Raw genomic sequence first — 12,411 nt, 5'->3', positions numbered from 1 at the left:
AGCTTCGCGAGAGGCGAAATGTGATGTAAACCTTCCAGGCCTGGGATCAGACAGCCTCGGTAAATGATCAATGTTTATAGTGGACATCTTCTGTTTAATGCAGTGAACCTTTGCCTTTTAATATTTTCTGCAAGTTCTAAGGTAATGCATCACCCTCTACGAAAGGTCAATGAGTGACACTGTTGCATGCCAACAGGCTGGAAAATAGGAGAATCCCTGTTCAAACATCTTTGGAAAAATTAGTGTTAAGTCTCAGATCTGCTCATCAAAAAACCCCTTACACCCTCATTCCCCCCACACACACTTTTAATGACTGTTGCTTACATGATATTAACACTGCACTGGGTTCTTACCAATTTCTTGGAAAGAGATCCCCTAACTAGGTGAAGCTGTACCAAGTTGTCAAGAGCTCTTTTATAGAATGTCAGACTGAGCTTGACCCTTCCAAAACAAATCTACTAAGAGAACAGAATGAGAGACATGTGAAGCTGCCCGTTACATCTTCATATTTCTCTTGTATTAATCAGCATTCTGCCTCCCCCCCGGAGCAAAAACCGCACCACACACAGACTGCTTTTGGTTCTACATGGGTTTTATTTTATTGATTTTTTTTAACTATTTGGTACATCAGGTGCATAGAGAACAACACTAATTTCACAAAAATACAATTTCCCACACAGCAGTTCACAGTCCCCTACGACCCCAGCTGCCACAGGTCGCGCCATCCCGTTCTGCGCACAAGGGGGCGCCCCGCTGTCTCCACACCGCTGTGCCTCCGGGGAGGGGGGGGTTAGACACAGAAGCAGCACAAATAAATCTACATCTTCACACACAGGTGCACAGAGGATCTTGAGTCGTTTTCTTCTTAAGAATTCACTTCAATGCACTTTCCTCAAGTAAGGTTGTCGGATGAGTGGGAGACTAGAGGGGTCATTAGCGAGAATGAATTAATAGGCCATTTAGCCCTCAGGGCTACTGGATGCAGTTTGGATTACAGAGAGAGGTGCTCTATTCCCCTGATGTTAACTCGGCAGTATTCTGCACAGGAATCTTGGCTACAGCTGTTCTGGAATGGCTAGAAGTTTTCCCAGAAAGGAATATGACGGTTCTACCAGCTAAAATGGGGAAACAGGACCGTGAAACCGTGCTCCTGCTGCCCTCGCAGGACAATCCCTTCTCTGTCCCAACTCCAAGACTAAAATCCCAGCCCCCTGAAGCCACCCCTCTCCTGCAGGTCCCACAGACTCGTTCAGCCTCCGGCCTGTGGAGAGGCGTGTTAATGTGGCTTTTTAATCCCCGTTTCAAGTGCTTGAAAAGAAGCTGCAGGCGAGGAGTTGGTGTATTTTCAACATTAATGCCACATTTGATCACAGCACACTCATCCTACTCCCCAGAAACCATCACCTCCGGTTTACCGATTTTGATAATTTATGCATGTATTAATCCTAAAGTACAGAAGACAGCGCAGGCCTGTGATTGGTTGGTGATATGGAAGGTAGCAGCAGTGGAAGATCCTATTGGTCAGCGAAAGCTGGAATGTGGGCAGCAGTGGGCGTTCAGTAAGCGTGATTGGCCACGTACAGAGACTGGGAGGCGGCCCCACTGCCATCGCTGCTGGGCTCATACTTGCCCTGTGCTGCCAAGCCATTCACCTGAGAGAGACAGAGAGAACAGACATTCAACATCAGGCATGACTGAAGAACACAAAGTTATAGCTGCAGTGTGTTTTTTTTTTTTAAATAATCATGCACTCTCTCCTTTGCATGCAATCTCCAAAGAGTGTGTGTTTGTATTGGAGCATACCCGCAGATAAGAATTTCATTGCAGCTGTGCATACGACAAACTGAACTTGTCCAGTAATAAAGCTGAGCATAATGCACAAAACACAATCTGATCAATTATCTCCTCATTAACCTCCAAAACTGCATTTCTTATCATTTTTAATTCTGATGGACAGGAGCAGCAGTGCGCTTCAGGTCTTATTGCTGATCGAGCTGACCTCGGCGCGCTTGACGAACTCCTCGGTGGCGGCGGACTCGTTCTCCTTCTGGCCGCGCCAGGCGCCCAGCGCGGAGGCCTGCAGGGCGCGGCCGTAGGAGAAGGTGAGCGCCCAGGGGCGGCCGAGCGGGCAGGTGTTGATGGCGTTCAGGTTGATGGAGGCCTCCTCCTCACTCTGGCCTCCGGACAGGAAGGTCACGCCTGCGGGGGACACACACACCAGAGGATCAGAATAAATCGCTCGGGGTCCCACTGATCCAACCCATGAAGGGCCACTGTGCTTGATCTTTTAGTGATCAAATCAGTTCTTTACCCGATCGAGCTGAACAAAGACTTGGATTACACCAACCCCAGGTCTGTGCCATGACCCAGGGCCCGGGCTTGGCCATCCTCGCTCAGACAACGCTAGGGGAGGCTGGGATACGAGCAGTACCTGGGACAGCAGGAGGCACGGTGCGTCGCAGGGCGGTGACGGTTGCCATGGCAATCTCCTCGGAGCTGTATTTGGTGGGGCAGGCGTGGCCGGGGGTCACCATGTTGGGCTTGAGCAGCGTTCCCTCCAGGTAGACGTGGTGGTCCGACAGGGACTTGTACACTGCAGCCAGGACCTGACACCCAGACACACACACACATGCAGTCAGCAGTCGGCCCTGCGCCCAGCTGCATAGTCCCAGTGAGGATGGCAGCTTTCAGGAAGCATCTCAGTGGGCTACTGCCAAGGTGGGTAATAAAGCATCTTCTCATCTGCAGCTCTGAAGCTCTGGCAGGTGGCAGAGTGCAGCCCTTTACTGCCTTGTCCTTAATCAAAAACCCCCTCCCAGATAGTCTATTGTAAAACATCTAGTTGGGGACAAACGCATCATTTCCCCCCCAGTGATCTTCCTCCAGCTACACAGAAACAAAGGTTAATCACTACGCTGAGGTCTCGTGTGCTCCCTCACCTTCTCCGTGACGTACTGACAGCGCTTCAGGTCGTGTTCTCCATCGGGAAGAATCTCCGGCTCCACAATGGGCACGATTCCGTTCTGGAATTAGAGCAGATCTTCATGATCTTCCAGACAGCATACTGAATTACAGACCTGTGCTACGGTAAGGTCCTTAGTTTAATCCATCACGATCAATACAGCAATTAAGGAGCTGGTCATAGGACAATACTACAGCAGAGTACAGGAGTGTCACTGGCTCCACCTGCTGGCAGATGCTAGCGTAGCGTGCCAGGACGTTGGCGTTCTCCAGGATGGCCAGCTGGGAGGGCGTGGTCTCGGTGATCTTCAGGACGCAGCGCCACTTGGCGAAGTCGGCGCCGTCTTTCTTGTACTGGGCACAGCGCTCGGAAAGGCCATCCAGACCTGCGGAAGAACACACACGCAACACATCCTAAGACCAACGCCTCGGAAAACCACAACTCCCCGCGTTCCCCTGCTCCCTAAGGCTTCCTCCAGACCCTGGCCACTGCGGTGTTGCTAATTCCGACAACAATGGGATGGGATGTGAACCGCTGACTCTAGGAGTGGACAGGATCCACCAGTTCAATGACCAATGTTCAAGACTTTGTTAGGATTTTAGCATTTACAGTCTTAAGTAATTTCTCACAAGATAGGATACACAGACTAGTAGGCCTAAAAAAGCTGTATAGACTCAGTAACATTCAGTTTAGTCTGTGGTTGCACAACATTGTGAGCACAATGTTTAACAAAGCATTCTTCAGTGCCTGGAAGACAGGGAGGTTGTTCTTGACTCTGTGCTCTGCAGACTTACTGTATGCAGCCAACGCACGACCAGCCTCAAGTAATCAGGTGCATAAGGCGCAGAGTCCTGCACACAGCCCCTGGTTTAATTGATCTTGGCGATACTACTCTGGGGGGGTGGGGTGGGAGAGGATTGTCTGCAATCCTATCGCTTCTGCGCCCGTGTCACCCGTCAGCCAATCACTTCTCTCAGGGCACCTGCCAAGGGCAGTGCCACTGGGGCTGTACGGATGCAGCCAAGGGGCCAGGCTGAAGAGAAGGCAGGGCCCTGGCAAACTGGACAACCGAGGTTTCAAGGACGGAAAAGCCTAATGCCGTCTCATGTCTTAAGGGCAGAGTAGTAGGTGTCGCACGTTTAACTCTTTGTGGAGTCCAGTTGGGGAACCTCTGAGGTCTTTGTTAACCTGCCATCCATCTGGTCTAAATGCCAGTGATTTCACGGAGTCTGCTGGCCAGACAGCCCCGCTGGAGGAGGGTGCCGGAAGTGGGCAGTCTTACCCTGGGTGGTAGTCTCGCCGTTGGTTCCTGCCAGGGGCACGACCCCTTTGTCCACCTGGAGACGGGAGGGGAGAGAAGCCGGTCAGTGAAAGGACCCCCGCACGTCCCTTCGCACGCCTGCCGTCGCCGTATCGGCGCGCACAGCAATGCCAAGCCCAACGCTCTTACAGGCTCGACAGGAAGTCCCTCTCAGGCTTGCGCCGGCAGATGCGACACTGGCGCTATTTTTAAGGTGAACACGGACAGGGAGCAAAAACAGACTGAAAGGGGGCTTTATCTCACAAGGCAGAAATAGAATGGAAGAGGAGTCTGGCATTGCCTGACACGATAACGAGAGCCCCAGGCTGCACACAGCTCCTCCTTCGCCTCTTAATCCCGAGTGGCTTTAGGCTGGGTAATCTGTCCACTCTATTTATAAACTCCAAGTCACCCTGGCTGGGACCGATCTTCCCTGCAGGCCCTGACCCTAATCCGGCTGCTGCAAAGCGCCCCAATCAGCAGAGGGGCCTCCGTTGACCTCATCCCCCAGCGCAGTTTCAGGAGAGCTGGGGGCTGGGGGAACGTGCTCTACTGAGGGACATGAGGTTCCAGGCCCCAGTCAGGCCCGTCCATCTCTGCCTCCAGCGGCTCACTCATCGATCTTGCCCGACATAAGAAAGACACTTAAAAACATTTACAAACGCCTGCCCCCGAGCTGCGGGATTGAGGAAGACGCACTACAGCTAGAAGCCGGCTGCCTACTGCCAACTCCCGGGGGTCGTCAAACAGAACTACAGGGGCGCCATCCATCCCGGGTCTTGTGTAAGGGAATAGATACCCTAAAACCCCCACATCCCGAGAGTTCTGTAGGCCAGGGGTTCCCGAACTTTTTTGTCAGCTGAACCCCTACAACCTCAATTTGCCTCAAGTCCCCCCCTTGAGATTTTAACTAAATCAAACCTTTCAATCACTGTAGATAAACGCTACAGCAACCCTCTTAACAAGCTTCTTTTCACTTTGTAAAATATTGATATTACTACCGTTGTTTTTCTTATTCTCAGTATTACATCGTTATTTATTAACAGGACTATTTAATTTGACATTGATGTTTCTGTCACAATCTCACGAACCCCCTGCAGTACCCTAGGGGGCGGCAGGCAACCGGCCCACTGGGGACTTGACAGGGGCGCGGCCTCACCTTGATGCCCACGACGATGCCCTTGTCCTTGATCATCTTGACGAAGGAGGTGCCGTCGTCGGCGCTCTGGTACAGCGTCTCGTGGAAGAAGATGACGCCGCCGATGCAGCTGTTGATGCGCTCGTCGGCGCTGAAGAGCAGCTGCCGGTACAGGCGGCGGTTCTCCTCCGTGTTCTCCACGCCGATCTGGCTCAGGCGCTTGGCCATGCTCCCTGCCGGAGACACAGCACAGCCGTGAGCCCGTCACCCTATTCCGAGTTACTGCCTTCACAAGGAGCCGACGGACACAGAAGAACCCAAGAGAGACTGAAACAGAGCGTTACACGCCGTGCCAATGGCGACGCACACCAAAAGCCACTTTAAAGAAAAAGGGATTTAGGATTTGAATACAGATCTAATCCCGATAATTCAGAATTTTCAAAAGTGTTTCAATAACAAGACATGCATATTGTACACACTGGTTCGGCTACACTTTCTCATCAGCTTATAGCTGCTTCACTAAGCTCAGTGCAGGGAGATGCAAGGCTACTGTGTGATGTAAAGACTCCACAGGTAAGTGCATGACTGAACGCCCACTCCCTCCCCATGCGCCCTCTGCTGGGAACAGCGCCTCCTACTGACCGACGGACTCATCTGCAGCCAGGATCCCCTTCCCAGGGGCCACGATGCGCTGGGCGATGTCCGCCAGCTCCTTCTTCTGCTCAGTGGTCAGGGCGGGGTACTGGTGCGTCATCGCTGCTGAACGTCAATAGTGCCTAAACATGGAAATTTTCATGGTCAGTTTCCAAAGGCATAAACAAATGGCTCATCCAAGTCGCACCGAATGGCTGCCCCATCTATTCTCCCCTTCACACTGTCGGTTCACATCCAAACCCAACACAATTATTCAAGGATTATATTGCACCAATCCTGGAAGTCTTTTAAAAGTCACAATCAGAAAAGCTCAACAAATAAAAAAGGAAATTCCGTGATTTTAATCCAATCAGGTCTTTGGGTTCCTCTAACATCTCAGTTGAAATGCTCTTTTTTTTTTTTAAATGAGCCATTTTTAAAAGGTGACGCATGTGTTGTTAATGTCTGTTGAAAACATCTGAGCCCCGGGCTGACGTGGGAGCCCCGAGTTAAAAATATACACTTCCCACCGAGAGACAGATGGGAATATCGGTCCTGCTGTTACATAACGTACAGACGACGACAACAAACAAACACATTTATTGCCCCAGTTGCCAGCAGGATTACGGGAGAGATTATGCAACTGTCCTGGCCTGCTCTCTGCAGACAGACCACTGCCACCCCGGGGGCTGGGTGGCCTGCAGCCCTGCAGCAAGGGGACCAGGCGGCCATTTCCAGCCGTGAGAGTTGGCATCAGTCTCTCTCACACTCGACAGAAGAGCAGACAGGCAGCCAAGCCCCACCCCCTCCATCCCTCAGGATAGACACACCAGTCAGCACTGTCAGCCTGATGCACTTGTCTGTTAGAGATAAAGCAGACGTTGTGACAGCCAGGCTATAATACATGATTACAGCCACCACACTATTAAGAGAACAGGAATAGAAACAAGGACAAACGTTTCAGTTACAAAAATGAGGAGAGGAAATGCATAATTGAGATGAGGCAAGAAATCACTTAATTGCAGGTCCGAGCGCTTGGATTATATACGAACTCCCCAGTCCTCCTGTCCTGGCAGCTGTTCCCTGCCATGAAACCATCCTGCAGTTCCTTCACCCGGCTCCTCCCCGGTGTTATTATCCGCCTCCCACACTCAGCTCCTGGCTGGAACGAGGAGCCAACACACTCTGCCAATTCCCCAGGCCAACACTGCAGTTGTCGTGGCAACGCCGGGCATCACGCCACTCCAGAGGCGGCGCGGGGCGGGAGGAGAGGGGTAACAATCAGAACTGCCCGACAGGAGAACATCGCTGTTAATAACAGGGAAGTGGAGAGAGAACCATGTGGCTCTTAAAGAGAACATGCAAGAACAGGAGGCTCCTCTACACAGAGGGTGGCAGGAGTCTGCAACATCACGCACAGCCGTGATGTGGAAGCAGATATCCAGCTGCTTGGGAGCCCCAGTGCTTTAATGGAGTCTGAATGGGTAGCAGGGGACTACTGGTTTTAGAGAGGGTTTTCAGAAACCTGAAGCAGCAGCAGCAGCAGCCAGAAGGTGAGGACAGGACAGCGACACGCGCTCTGTGCGCCAGACGAATCAGAAGATGCCCCGGTGCTTTCCAACAATCCAACCGCTGATGTCAGGCCTTTCGGGAGCTGCACAATGAGCTTGTTTATATAGCTGCTGATGCCACACTGCCCCACCCCCCGCCCAACCTCAGAAAACTGTAGGTGACCTGCATGAAACCGACCTCCCCCCCCACCTCGCCTATCATCACCCCACCCCAGCCGGCTCCCTCGCGCTCAGCTGCCTTGATCGGATGTGGAAATTTCCATCGGAACACCACTTGCGGCCCTGCCGGGGGTCCTAATGATCCGGTAGGCTATCGCACTCTCCCTCACTAGCGCCAGTTAATCTGGCACCGGCAGAGGGCTCGGGAATCGGACACGGATCACACGCAAACCGTTCCAGCCCCTCGCCCGGAAACAATCCGGCCCCGAGAAGCACCGGCTTCTCCAACTCCCCCCCCGCCCTCCTGTCCCAGATACAGACAGGGCTTGCTCCGGCTGGATTCCGGGAGTGGTGCGTACAGAGAGAACGGACTCCTTCAGCCATCAGCATGCCTGTGCCCTCGGTGCCCTCAACGCTGGAGAAGCACGGATGGAGAAGAACAGGTCAACTCTCTCTCCCACCACAGACAGCAGGCAGCACGGGGCTCCTAAAGAGCTGCTCAATTCCTGACACTACTGACGCCAAGTACAGTCCTCCTTGTGAGCTGCATGCCAGGGCTGTGTGTAATACTCTTATAGGAACACGTTAAGGCTTATTCCATGCTGAAAAGAGAAGGCTCCACAGCCGAAACATGGTTTTTCTTCTCTTTTCAGCAGGGAATAAACCTTTACCTGTTCTTTTGCAGCCTACACGTGCTGACACAGCTACCTTCTTGAAAGGATCACCTATAGCCACTCAACTGCGTGGAGCTGGGCCTTACTGCTTCACCAAGGACCAAGGATTTACCTGCGGACTGGTGCAGATCCCGCAGCTCCAGTCTCTCTGTCCCTCAGCCAAGGTTACACTCACTGGCTCCCAACACCCGCTCTGAGAAGGAGACAATTTCAGCACCGGTGTCGACTGGGCTGAAATCGAACCCTTGACTAGACTCCGTCGGTACTTTTGACCCTGTTTAGTCACCGCAGAAACGTTTGCTCTTGGAGCCTCTTTACAGCGCATTCTGTTTCCGTCCACAGTGTGCATGTGCTCTTGTACGGGGCTTTCTTTTGAAGGCACTCGGTAAATAACGCTTTATTCAACCTACTGAATACCAAGGACTTCCAACACCTATTCCACCACAACGATAAACGGACCTCTTTTAAAACAATCAATAGAAACCGCTTTACATAAAAGAACGTTGTGCTTTTGATCCGATCTCCTCAGCCCCAGCAGGACTCTGACCTCCCCACCCCATCAGCCCTCATGCCTTCAGGCGAACGCTGTTTAATTACACACTGTTGCCAAGACACCGCGCTCTCAGGCTGCTGCCCAAGAACTCAAGTGCCCGTCAGTGACCGCTGTTTGCCCGGCACAAGAGGTGTGTCCGCAGCGTTTCTTGGCAACCGCGTACCTTCCGTGTTCATGGAGCAACAGGTCAGGACTTCAGGACAAGGTCAGAGCCTACTGCTCCTTTCCGGGTTCCTGCTCCAGAACCCATGATCAATCCCAATCCATAAGCAAGCACCCACATGCCAGGAATCTACAGAGCCCAGAAATCACATCACAGTGTAGGGCCTCTGGGAATCATCTTGTCATCTTGACACTGTTGCAGTGGAACTCTGGGAGGGGGAGCTGATCAGACTGACAGTGCACCTTCCTGGCCCCCACCTCCCCGCCCTGCTGGCGCAGGAGAGCGAGGTGACGACAGACAAGTGCAGGGGCAGAGCCCGCAATGCGCACACCCAGCCAGGGAGGGGCGCCGTCTCAGACAGGCCAGAGCTGTCGACCAGCAGGTCACAAACAGAGCTGCAGGACGCTATATAAAAAGGAATTAAAGGAGCTGTACCCTGCCGCACACCACCCGACATCACGGGACCCGTTCATTACCAGACACCCCGCCTGGCCTGCAGTCATTTATCTGGGCTCTGCTCTTTTGGCCTGGCCAGATAACAGGAAAAGCATCGTCTGACGACTAGAACTGCACGCGTCAGGATCAAGGCCGTTCTCTCCTCCTGCGAGCATGACGTATAACTGTTCCCATCCCCGCGGGGGCAGTGCTGCTGAACGCCCTGATCAGGCCTGTGCCGGAGAAGAGAGTTTACTGGATGGCAGCAACAGCAGGATCAACACCATACCAAGCAGTGTCAAGAGACCCTAGAGCCCTTCCTTACCAGCAAGCCTGTCAACTTCCAGGACTATAAACAGTTGATTTCCTCTTTCCTTCCTAGTGAATTCTGAACTTCCTTGACTTTTAGCTTTTTAATGTTAAAACACATGATTTGACTCTCATGAAAGGCACTAGATAAATCGAAGTGCATTACTTACCAATCAACAGCTTCACGGGCTCCCCACTGCGTTAACTGCTGAGAGGAACCATAAGAACCTTTACAATATCAGGGGCTACACCCCACAAGCCACCGTTCCCTGGAGCTGGAGTCTGCCACCCAAGACACCCGCAGGGTCTCAGTCCAGCCCAGCTTTTCCACCTAAGATTTCACCCTTAACCGAACGGGCGGCTTGAGGAGAACACGTGCCACTTGGCTAATTCAGAATGTGGGTTTGCACTTATTAAAGGGCACCTCCCACCCGTTTAAGAGCAGCGCCCAACGGCCAAAAGATGGAAATGAACTCCGTTAAGCCCGTCTCGGGGTCCGACAGCGTAGGAGGGACTCCAGGACTGCACGGGCCTGCTCTGGAGCACGGGCACTGCCGGACTGCAGGCAGGAAAGCTCCAGGGCTCCACTCCTGACCCACAGCAGATTAGCTGTAAGTGGCGCCTGCCCCCGGCTCAGTTTAAAAATACACTTCTGACCCCCCCCGGCCCGTGGGCATTACTGACTTGTGGTCTAGTCATGAATTCCTGCCCGGCAGTGCAGAGCGAGTCACACTGCTTCCAGCTCCACTCCAGGAACTGGACCCGTTTTCTCATAGCTTGCTCCCCGCTCCGACCCTTTCCAAAACGGGCAAAAACATCGCGCGTCAAGTACATTTAAGCCCGTTGGCTTCTGCTCGGGGAAAAAAAAAAACCCACACTGCACCTCCAGGTTTATTCTCCCGTCTCAGAGGAACGGTCATTTCGGAAGGAAAACTGGACAGCGCGACAGCAGTGCGGGGCTACCGGAGGAAAACCGCCCCCCAGCCCCGGGCCAAGAGCATCACCGGCGGTCGGCCTCCGGCTGGGGCGGGTCCAAACCGCAAGGGTCCCCGGAACCGAACCCGACACCCCGCCTCCCGCTCCCGGACCCCACGGATGATCAAGACACCGTTAATATCCACCCGCTCTCCTGAAGAGCTGAACTCGTTGCCCCCGCGCCATTTTGTAGCAACTGATGCCCTTGACTACTTCCAAGGACCGGCTTGATGAGATCCGCGGATCAATTAGCTACCTAGCAACCAGGAGAGCTATTAGGGGATGAATAATTAGCCCGGCTGCTTTTTTTTAACCTGTTTCGAAACACTCGATACCACCGCAATTTCCTATTTCCTCTCCGTCGGATTTCGACACCAGCTCGGCTATATCGGCACCTTTCTGCGCCGAACCGGGCGAGAGGAAGAGGAGATCACGGCGGGCCACGGGGATGATTATTTTTCCCCCTCTCGGGCCTCCGGGAAGCGCGTCGCGCGGCCGGCGGCCCCCGCTAGCTCTCCCCGGCTCGAGACGCCGTTACCGCCGGGATGGGGAGGCGCGTGGCGGGGCAATCCGCGAGGAGGAAGACGATGACACATCCAGCACGCGTCAGCCTCGACCGTGCTCCAGCCAGTGCCTACGTGCCGCCGCGGAGACACGCTCCTCTCACACCTTGCGGGCAGGTCTGAGCACCACCCGCGTCCAGCCGGGGTCTCACTCGGCCAGGACACCCTCAAAACTTAAAAGATGCGTTTCCTGCCCCCTCGGGCGACCCTCTAGGCAAAACCTCACCTCGGCATCCCCGACTTTACCTCCGCATGTGTACCGCTCTAGAACATTTCATCCCTCTTCATTTAGCTAGGAAAATAAAAGAGATGAGATATCTAGCCCTTAGCATGACGACACAGACGCACAGAAGACAGACGGAGCTCAAGGCACCATTAAATGAGCCATCATCGCCGTCATCATCACCAACCCAAACGCGACGCTTTCTCAGTCTAAAAAAAAAAAACAACAACCCGAAAACACCTCCCACCAGATCATTTAAAGTTTAAAAGGCACGCTTTTAGTGTGCTATGGCTTCCGTAGGATGAAACGTTTTCTATCGTCGAATCCCGACCGAATCGAGGTGACCTTCCGCAGAACATCCCGGACTGCGGCTCCATCTCACCTCCGAGGTACCGAAGAGACGAGGCGCAAGACGGCTCATTCACACCTTTAATTGTATGATGGACACGAAAAAAAAAAGCTACATAAAGCTATTTAACGAAAAACCTTTCAAGAAGATAAATCAGGTTGAGAAACTCCCGTCTCGACAGTCTTTCAAAACAGCGCGTTATAAGGTTCTGGGGAAGTCAACTGTGCTACGGTAGACAGTCTTACCTTTCTAAATTAAATATAAGTGCTTGCACTGGCCGGTAAGTGCTGGGAAGAGACGATGCCTTCTCTGCTGGAGCGAGTCTGCCTCAATGCCGCAGAGCTACGTGACTTCTCACTAAACCAGCCCGAGGGGGGCGGGGCCTGACGTCACCGCCTCATTAG

At 53.0% G+C, this 12,411-nt stretch overlaps 1 protein-coding gene across 1 annotated transcript; it reads right to left on the bottom strand.

Moving 5' to 3' along the window:
* Nucleotides 1–574: 574 nt before the first annotated feature.
* On the bottom strand, nt 575–12,408 carry LOC148643374 (fructose-bisphosphate aldolase C). The gene is made up of 9 exons (XM_088616148.1): nt 12,253–12,408; nt 6,043–6,176; nt 5,422–5,633; nt 4,245–4,299; nt 3,187–3,347; nt 2,940–3,023; nt 2,432–2,606; nt 2,000–2,199; nt 575–1,652 (listed from the first exon to the last, which is right to left on the bottom strand). Exons 2-9 carry the CDS (start codon nt 6,152–6,154, stop codon nt 1,557–1,559), a joined length of 1,095 nt encoding a protein of 364 aa, XP_088472274.1. The 5' UTR covers nt 6,155–6,176; nt 12,253–12,408; the 3' UTR covers nt 575–1,556.
* Nucleotides 12,409–12,411: the final 3 nt, after the last annotated feature.

Source organism: Lepisosteus platostomus, chromosome 22, assembly GCF_059453375.1.
Source record: "Lepisosteus platostomus isolate fLepPlt1 chromosome 22, fLepPlt1.hap1, whole genome shotgun sequence".
NCBI classification, from domain to species: Eukaryota; Metazoa; Chordata; class Actinopteri; order Semionotiformes; family Lepisosteidae; genus Lepisosteus; species Lepisosteus platostomus.
The sequence above is the reverse complement of the archived record's forward strand: the minus strand, read 5'-3'. Positions and strand labels throughout refer to the sequence as shown.